We start from the raw sequence: 9854 nt of genomic DNA on the forward strand, positions 1-9854 counted from the left end.
GAATTAATGCATTAGCCAGGTGGGTTCCCATCTTCAGCTGTGTTTTCCCAGTCCGTTGCTCATGGAGGCCTTTGCTTTGGCTTCAAAGGGTGTTAGACCAGTCCTATGTTAAATCCATTCTTTTAGACTCGGTGTTATTTCACACTGAGAATTTCTCTCTGAGAGGAGATGATCTGCCTCTGTGACCTTAAATTTCACGTGTAGGTTAGTATTGTGGATTATCTGGCTTTGCTGTGAAAAGCTCTGAGGATTGTTCTAACCTAAGAACCATTGACAATTACTGCTTTTCACAACTGGATGGCTGAAAAGCAGTGTCCTCTAAATCTGATTAAATTGGATACCTTCGAACAATTAGAAGTCTTGCTCTGGTTTCTTTGTTGGCTAAGCTCCGAAAGTTAGAAGCCAGAAGGTGGTAATTGCAAGCCTGCTGCCTTCTGAAGGACTCACTGATTTGTCAGGCTGCGGCTGGAGATGCCCTGAGCTGTTCTCCCTGTCCTCCAGCTATTTCTCTAGACGGGAATGGATCTCTTTTAGGCTCTGCATCCTATCTGCCAGCCCCACGTGGGTGCCCGGGATACCCTAATGTCTCTCTGGTGGCTGTAGTCACTAACATGTGGGCAGTACCACAGATCTCTGTTGGCCTTGATGGGATCTTAGATACCCTGCTCTCAGGTAGGCACCTAAATTTGGGTGTCTTAATTTAGATCTGCGAGTTGATTTTATGATAATCCTGTGTCTCATAATCAGCCCCATAACCAATAAATCTATGTAGCCACACCTCCCAGTAGCTGAATAAAGATGGGATTGTTTGAGGCACATGGAGTTATCTTCCATAGCTTCACAAGTGAGAATCTGGCATAAAGATATGTGCCCTCCTATTTTAGTGAATACTAAAGACCTTTTTTAGGCATTTTATCTCTTTTTGGACACTTACAAGTTTCCATATCTGTATTAATTGTTACTTTTATCTGTAGGCAAAGGCACATCTTTACCCATCTATTTAAGAGCAGATTGAGAAAGTCCAATTAAATATGTTCCTTGAACAAATGTGGCGCTGCCAAGTCTTTGTAGTTTCTGTCTTGCAAACAACAGTTCAGGATCAGAGCATACGTGTTCCCGTGTGACCTTCAACCAAGCTCCTCCTCTCTGTGTGCAGCAGAAATGAAGGTCTCCTGATTTTTCTCTTAGAAACAGCTCCTCACATTAAAAGGTGCATAAATACAGAAGCGCAGGGGCACAGTAGTTGCACAGTGGACGCTTGCATCACGCTCATGCTGTCTGAAGTGTTGAGGAACCTTAAAGGAGCTCATGAAAGCCGGTACATCTGCACCACACAGCATGGTGCTGGGGAAGCAGACTGGCTTTGGTTCTGGGAGCTGTACAGCTGTGTTTTAATGTACCAAGGCTCCTTAGCCCTGCTCCACGCTGGCAGCTGGCTCAGGCATCTCTGCATGAAGCTCTGCCATCTGCCCAGTGCCACATGTTTCGTGTTGCTGTGCTGCAGTTTCCCTTGTGATGAAGTTGCTACGTGAAGAATAATTCCCCGGTGGGAAGGCTGCTGTTTACCTGCTTGTATACACAGTACAAGGTCATCCATGGGAAACACTAGAGAGAGACAAAGCTGTTGCTTTCAGCAATCTGAATGATTGCTCTATTAAATATTGCTGGATTTATACAATTGTTGATTGGGCTTATGACTCTACAAACCCTTTTGTTAACAAATTTCAGTCTTTTAGCAGATCTGTGGCCTTATCTGCAGGCTGACAAGCCCTCATCTCATTGCTTGTAACACCGTATGTTTCTAATGTTAATCATCTTTTTATCAACATCTCACTTGTTGACTCCTGTATTGAAAATCTTCTGGGTACCTTGACAGTGGAACATGAGAACGTGCACCAGCTACAGAAGAGGCATCACCAGCCCACTGCAGAGACTCCTTTCATTTGAAAATACATTATGTGATTGTTTTTGAGTAATGCAATGTGATGGATGACTCCTTTGGCCCTGTTTCGTATTGTGTTGTCTAACAGCTTTCATGGTGTGTTCTCCTGGGCTTTCCCACAGCCCTTAAAAATAAAATGTGATAACTTATTTCCTTGACGCATCTGAGAGCTCAGACTCCCTCGGGCTTTTCACTTCCATCCGAGGCATTCCTGCTTTGAAGATTCTTGGAGTAGTATATTTTAGAGGCTTTGTTGTGCTAAGTTGTTACTCCTGAAACAACATTCAGTTGTAGGATGTATTTTGTTTGTAGGGTATATTTATTTGCTAGTCTCTGCCATATTTTGATCTGGGGGTTAGTGGTTAGAAAGTGTTCACAGTGTACTCTGGCAAGCCATCCAGGTGCCTTTTACTCTGTTTCAGCCTTGTATTTCATAGTTCTGGTTGACGCACAATAATCCTAAAAGCAGTAGCTGAACCAGGGAAGTAACCTGCTCCTGATTTTAAGGAAATGAAGGTGCGACTAAGTAATTGTTTAGTAGAATTAAATAATGTAGTGCCTAACTAGTCTTTACAGTTGGACGTATCCGTTTCTAAGCTGCGATGAAGGAAGTGGGGGAATTTGGATCGGCTTCATAGCAGGCTAAGCATGCTGAAGTGTTACAGAGTTGGGGTCTGAAGCAGGCGCAGGAACTGCGCAGGATGCAAACATGTCTCAATTACTCTTGCTTCTCGCGCTGACAATCTCCCAGACTCCAGTAGGTGAACCTTGCCTGGGTACGTGAGGTTGCCCCAAGGGTAGCCTCAAGGGTAGGTCTCAGCTCTCCTGCAGAGAGAATTTATCTTCATTGCAATTCTTCACGTCCCATCTCCCCATTCCTCTCCTGCCAAGCCAGATATGGTCACGGGATGCCAACAAAACCTCAGCCAATGACACTGAGATGGTCTCTAACCAGCCTAGCAAGAGGCTTTCCAACGTATGACCCTCCCTGTTTCAGTTCTACCTGAGGCTCTTGTGGCACCAGCTGGTGGGCTGCCTTGGCTACAGTCCTGGATCCCATGTGCTCCTGTACTCTTTGGGATGGGGACAGTGGCTGATGATGGACCTGTCATTGGTTCACTCAAGTGCCCCTCACCTCTAGGTCCTACATCCTCTTAGCAGTGGAAATCCTACTTCCAGCCTCAAAAGCCTTCTTTCCATACCACGTGCATCCCACAACATGGATCTGTTGGATTTTAGGTTAATTATGGGGAGCAACTGAGTAGCAGTTGGAGTGAGTAACACAGGTTTTGAAAACTTTCTGGCAGGTTTTCCTATGCCCCCGCATAACGAGGATTTGCCTTCTAACATCATCATTCTCTCCGTTCCTCTTTGGAGGCATACGTCTCTCATAAGACTACCTAAACATCCAGTTTAGACTGGGCACCCAATTAAATACCTAGGTGAGATGACTCCTATGCTTGATCACCACCATGGAAAATGACCAGGAAATGCTCTGTATTTTCAAATAAACTGTGTCCAGGGTTCCCTGAAGCTTCTCAGTCTCTTAGGAACATAAGCATTTTAATGATCTTTCCCAAAATGGAAGACTGCAGCTCAGATTAATTGTTCAGCCTGGAGAAGGCTCCGGGGAGACCTTATAGCAGCCTTCCAGTACCTAAAGGCAGCCTACAAGAAAGCTGGAGAGGGACTTTCTACAAGGGTGTGTAGTGATAGGACAAGGGGGAATGGCTTTAAACTGCAAGAGGGTAGATTAGCTAAACTGCAAGATTTAGATTAGCTATAAGGAAGAAATTCTTCACTTTGAGGGTGGTGAGGCACTGGACGAGGTTGCCCAGAGAAGTTGTGGATACCCCTTCCCTGGAAGTGTTCAAGGCCAGGTTGGATGGTGCTTTGAGCAAGCTGGTCTAGTGGAAGGTGTCCCTGCCCATGGCAGGGGGTTGGACTAGATGATCTTTAAGGTCCCTTCCGACCCAAACCATTCTGTGATTCTGTGATTAAAATGGATGATATTTCTGTTATATAGATACTTACAACTCAGTAATAGAAAAGAGATCTGTTTTAGGACCTCTTCCCTGTGGCCTTCAGGCTCTGCTAGGATGTATTTTCAATAAATCAGACTGAATACATGCCGCTCCACACCTTGCACAGGCGTTGTCATGCTTTCTGTCAGACACGGTCTTACTTTTTGTCTTGTCCTGCTTTCCACCCAGGGAATCCAAACATTCCAAAACCTCGCCGGATCCTGCGGTCCTCCTGGGGCAGCAATCCCAACTTCCGTGGATCCTACTCTTACACCCAAGTTGGGTCTAGTGGGGCTGATGTAGAGAAACTCGCTAAACCACTGCCTTATGCTGAAAGCTCCAAAACTGCTGTAAGTATGGCCCAAATCGGTTCTGTGGCAAGAAGACTAACATGACGCTGGGCAGTGGTTTTTCTGGGGGGTGGTTGAAAGAGCCAGGTTAGGCCTCCGGTAGTGTGTTTTCCATTTTTTTTATATATACCCCTCTGGACAAATAACGTATGTAGGATTTTACCTCTAATGTTTGGAATCACAAAATCTCAGGGATTCCCACATCTCTCTCTGAAATTATCAAGAGCTGGGCATCTGCATGGCTTTTGGAATTCTGATCTCTGCATTTAAAGACCGTTAGCCTCATTGGCCAGTTCAGAATTCCCTAGGAAAGCACATTCTTCTGTTTTAAAGCGTAGTCTGAATACGGAGCATTAAATGCACAACCCCTGCTAATGGCTAGGTCTGTATGTGTCAGAGGTGCGTATTAGGAAATCTTCCTGTGTTGGCAGTAGAGGGTGAGGGAGGCCCAGTCCTTGGCTGGGGGACTCACACATTGACAGGGGACAATGCATTTGCTCCTCAGACAGCGCCTTTGCTTTCTGACTATGGCATGGAGAGCAAGAGTGCACATGGAGATAGTTGCCACAGCTCAGCTGATGAGCAGTAACATATTAAGCCAAACTCACCCTGTCATTCAGGGTTTTGTGTCCAAAGACAATGGCTGATGAATATGCGGCCTCCAAGCATCTGCCCAGTCCATTTCCTCCACCCAGAGCCTGATCCCACCATGCAATTTTGTTCAGCACAGAAATCTATTAAAAAAGATAGCAGGAGCTTTAGGAATCTTTCTCTGTAGTTCCCGGGAAAGAGAGGTACCTTGCAATTCCTGCCTGAGAACTGAGTTGGCAGCAATTTTAGCAAGCACCTAACTATTGATGTAAGAGACAAGACACTGTGTCTCACCCTGTGGGTTTTCAGACATGACTATTTTTCCTTCTGAAATTGCTGTCCAGAAACAAAAAGTCCTTGATGCCTAAAAGGCTAAAGTATAATTTAGGGGAGCAAAGGGAGGAGTCGGTAGAGAGGTAAGGTGCTCTGTGGCTCGTGCAGGTTTGTTTGAGGTTGTGGAGCTAGTATCTGGTTCTGTGATGGTGCCTCAGACCTGCAAACGGTTCCGTGCAAGCATAGCAACAAGGACGAGCCTTGACATTGGCAGACGTGCTGTGCCTTCCCCGTGGTGCACCACATTGGGATTTTGAGAACCAGCACTCTAAAAACACTGGTGTCAGCTCATGGGGATGTGGGAGGGCACAGAAAGTTTTGTCTCCTTTTAGCCTCGCGTCTGCTTTCCAGTAAGCACTGCTGAGCTTTTCCTCTTTTCTTATCCTCTCCAGCCGATGCAGGTGATGTTTTCAGGGGAGGCCACTCACAGGAAGTATTATTCCACTACCCACGGTGCTGTGCTTTCTGGGCAGAGAGAGGCCGCTCACCTCATTGAGATGTACCAGGACCTCCTACAGTGCCAGAGCTGAAAGGCCCCGTGTTTGTGAACACCACCAACTCCCAAATCTTTGTACAGGTGTGTGGAGGGGTTCTTTTTTAATTTCAGTTCACAATAGAACAGCCTTTATCTTTTTCTATTAAAAAAAAAAGCCCTAACTGTTTAAAAAGTTAGTCACCAGTAGCTTCATTTCAGTGTGCTGTATTGTTAACAGGGAAGGGTGCTCCTTTTGTCTGGTAAATTGTTTCTTTGTCATTTTAATTCTAACTTTACTTTTGGTGCCTATCATATTTTTTTTTTCTTTCTGTATTGTAAGTGCCTTCTATACTAAAATAAATGTTGTAATAAAAAGACTGGGTGCTTTGGTACTTCCTGGACACTTCACTCAGTAACTTGCAACTCTTTTATTCAACATTATAAAAATAGGGTTTTTCTTTCTTCCTACAAAATTTGGAGTAGGAGGATCTTGAGATAGATCTGGATACTCAACGTACTGGTTGATCTTACTGTTTGTTCAAAGATTTGCGCCTTAGAGACACAGTCATTGCCTTGTACAGATTAGCACAGAAATCACTCTCTATCACTACATATTTAACTCCATGTGTCATCTGTCTATCAGCTTGTGCGGGCCTTTGTGCTTCAGGAAACCTGCCTACAATTTTGTGGGGGAATTTGTCTTCCCTCTGGGTTCACTCAGCCTGTCTGTGGGAAGTTATCAAAGGAATTGCAGTGCTGCAAAGCAGAATCACAGAATCACAGAATCGTATAGGTTGGAAAAGACCTTTAAGATCATCAAGTCCAACCGTAAACCTAACACTACCAAGACCACCACTACACCATGTCCCTAAGCACCTCATCCAAACGTCTTTTAAATACCTCCACAGATGGGGACTCAACCACTTCCCTGGGCAGCCTGTTCCAATGCTTGACAACCCTTTCGGTGAAGTAAAATTTCCTAATATCCAGTCTAAACCTCCCCTGGCGCAACTTGAGGCCATTTCCTCTCGTCCTATCACTTGTTACCTGGGAGAAGAGACCGACCCCCACCTCGCTACAACCTCCTTTCAGGCAGTTGCAAAGAGTGATAAGGTCTCCCCTCAGCCTCCTGTTCTCCAGGCTGAACAACCCCAGGTCCCTCAGCCGCTCCCCATCAGCCTTGTGCTCCAGACCCTTCCCCAGCTCCGTTGCCCTTCTCTGGACACGCTCCAGCCCCTCCATGTCTCTCTTGGAGTGAGGGGCCCAACACTGAACACAGCATTCGAGGTGTGGCCTCACCAGTGCCCAGTACAGGGGCACGATCACTGCCCCAGTCCTGCTGGCCACGCTATTTCTGATACAAGCCAGGATGCCATTGGCCTTCTTGGCCACCTGGGCACACTGCTGGCTCATATTCAGCCGGCTGTCGACCAGCACTCCCAGGTCTTTTTCTGCTGGGCAGCTTTCCAGCCACTCTTCCCCAAGCCTGTAGCGTTGCATGGGGTTGCTGTGGCCCAAAGCAGAGAGACAAACAGCCTTGACGAAAGCAACGTTGGAGACTGTGTCCACATTTGGTCTGGAATTGGTTTTGACGGGAGTGCCCTAGACATTCCCACTCTTCAAAAATTGATTTGGTTCACAAAATGGTTTTGAGGTGTACAAGTTAGGCTTCTCTCTAAGGAAACTAACCCAGAAGCATTTCTCCAGGAACTCCCCAGGTTTGGTGCAGCCTGTAAAGAGAACATTAAAGTCTAACCTATCACTTGTCCGTCAAAAATTCTTGAACCACGTTGTGGAAGGAGCGTTCATACCTGTGCACCAGACTAAAATGCAAAGTAAAACCCCCAAATTACCTTGTTAATGCAGATACAGCTGGAGTGTAGTCTACAGCTGTAATTGGGGCAACTAATCCAAGTGGAAAGCACCATGCAAACTTATGTGGGAGTGTGGGCAAGAAGGGGAATGATGAGAAGCGGCATTCTTGAACTACCTCTGCAATGAAACTCCATCTTTTGTTGGACAGCAATACCCAAAACAGGTGAGGTTTTCACCCCCCGCCCCTAGAAAAGAAGGTCCAAAAGTCTGAGTGACAGCATTGATGTTGAAGAGTTTTCTCAGGGGGGTCAAGGCCATTCCCACTAATAAGGGATTTTGAAGGAATGTAAAAGCTTGGCTCAGTCATGTTACATCTGGATTAAAAATGTATTTTCCGTGAAGCCTACATGTAGTAGTTGACACGGGCTTCAATTAAAACTTCTTAAATGTCAGATCTATGCTTAGTCCAAATACAAGCTGGGCAGCCCTGGGTTATCTCTGAGGAGCTGAGACCTTAGGATTCGGTGTGGAAAGCTTAATTTTCCCTGTGGGGATGCTGCATCTCACACTAAGATGATTTTTACTTTGTCTGAGAGGAGGTGGCACCCCAGAACCTCTGATATGCAGTGAGTATCCCCATGTCCCTTCCTTTATGTTCAGACCGGGCCCAGTTGTGTATAAATGTGCTTGGTTTATCAACAAGATTCATTCTTATGTTAAACTATATCTGCAATAAAGCAGAAGGCTGGGAGACACTGTTTTAGGGGACTGCCAGACCAGCCAGGGTCTGAAGGCTGACTGAACAGATGTCTTTCCTTCCTTTGCTTGAGTGGAAAGAGTTTCTCCTCCATGTTTTGGGCACAGAGGCCAGTGCCGCTGAGCCACAGGAAGACTAAACACCAGTGCCAAGGATAACGAATGCCTGGCAAGGTTTGTTCATGAGCCTGCCAGCTCCTCTCTGTGTGATCTGGAGAGCACATCTTCATCTGAAAAGCACCTCTGGCAGTGACACCTCTTGCAATGACCGAGTAGAACTGCTTTAAAATTCATTCAAATGTGCTTGAAAAAATGGCTACAAATGAAACTGATGAAAAAGGGGAATTTAACAAGAAAAACCTTTGAAAATTAACTTGGGGTGAATGAATAAAGATAATGCAATAAGCCTGTCCTAATGTGCACCACTTAAACCTTTGGGAAGGCATCCAAGATAAAACTTTCATTCGGGATGGAGAGACAAACTGGTTCTCAGAGGAGCCTTAAGGGAATCGCCTATAGCGGTCCATATGGAAATGAATTCTGATTACACAGTGTCAGAAATACGTCACATAAATGGTGCTTTGTATGGAAGAATCTCTCAGAACTGGGGTTTTTCTATTCCAGCAATGTAATCTGGACCAAAGAGATCAGGTTAGTGCAAAGCAAACAGGCGTGTGATAAGTGAGAAACCGTCTGTGTGCTGTATTCAAGCTGCCCCTCAGTTTAGTGAGAGAATTCTCCATTGACCCCAACAGGCCTCCTGAAAAGAAACTTGTTTATTTTTAAAATGGGTTCTAGTTTTAGTCACTGAAGCATATATGTGTGTGTGTGTTTGTGTGCATGGTTTGCTTCCCTCAGAGTTCTCTGATCGTGTAGGCAAGTATTTGCTAGGACATATGTTTCTTTGGTAAACCATAAGGCCGGTGGCAGCCATGCCAAATTCCACTATGTCCTGAAGAGGAGTTGGGTGCAGAGTCGCAAAACATTCGGGCTTCACACATCATCAGGGTTTGGGATCCCCTGAACTGCGTGGATTTAGAGAGAAGGCTTTGGATAACTCGTTCTGGCTTTGAGCGTTTACCCAGTTTAGCAGTGCTTGGGTGCCGCTACAGCAAATGCAGAACGTGTATGTCCGTGTGTCTTCTGCGCAGTCGGGCAGGGACGTTATGAGCCGTGGTGCATCGAGGCCAACAGCTCACTTCTGAGAGTGGCACTTCATGCTTTGGTGTCACCGGGGCTGACACTTGAATCCTCAGAGGACACTTTCTTGCTAGGAGGCTTTGTAGAAGGAGGGTTTGAAGCTCAGCTTTTTGCTTTTGGAGGCAAATAGCTGTCCTCGCTGCAGGGGTAGGTGTTGAACCCGAGTAATGCTTGGCTCTGCTCTTCCCCTGGGTTAACAGCTTCCATGAGGACTTGTATACAGTGTGCACCCTTGTTAATGAGTCCATTTGTTGACTTATGCTTTAATTGCATGTCCTCCAGCTCAGCAGGAGCACTCTTCCCCCAGTCCAAGCAGCCCCTGAACTGTGCAGATGTGTGTCAGTAGGCACAGATGTTAGTAACTAGCA

The 9854-nt window shown here is 45.8% G+C and overlaps 1 protein-coding gene across 2 annotated transcripts in view; it reads left to right on the top strand.

Annotated features, from left to right (window-relative positions):
• The window catches only part of SMOX (spermine oxidase), a 55746-nt gene extending 49676 nt beyond the window's left edge, over positions 1-6070 (top strand). For both annotated transcript variants that reach the window (XM_072862861.1, XM_072862860.1), the window contains 2 exons: positions 4156-4316; positions 5633-6070. In XM_072862861.1, coding sequence (XP_072718962.1) covers positions 4156-4316; positions 5633-5770 — 299 coding nt within the window. In that variant the 3' untranslated portion in view covers positions 5771-6070. The remainder of the gene's footprint in view (positions 1-4155; positions 4317-5632) is intronic.
• The last annotated feature ends 3784 nt before the right edge of the window (positions 6071-9854 follow it).

The sequence above is a fragment of the Ciconia boyciana genome, chromosome 5 (genome assembly GCF_034638445.1).
Source record: "Ciconia boyciana chromosome 5, ASM3463844v1, whole genome shotgun sequence".
Lineage (NCBI taxonomy): Eukaryota > Metazoa > Chordata > Aves > Ciconiiformes > Ciconiidae > Ciconia > Ciconia boyciana.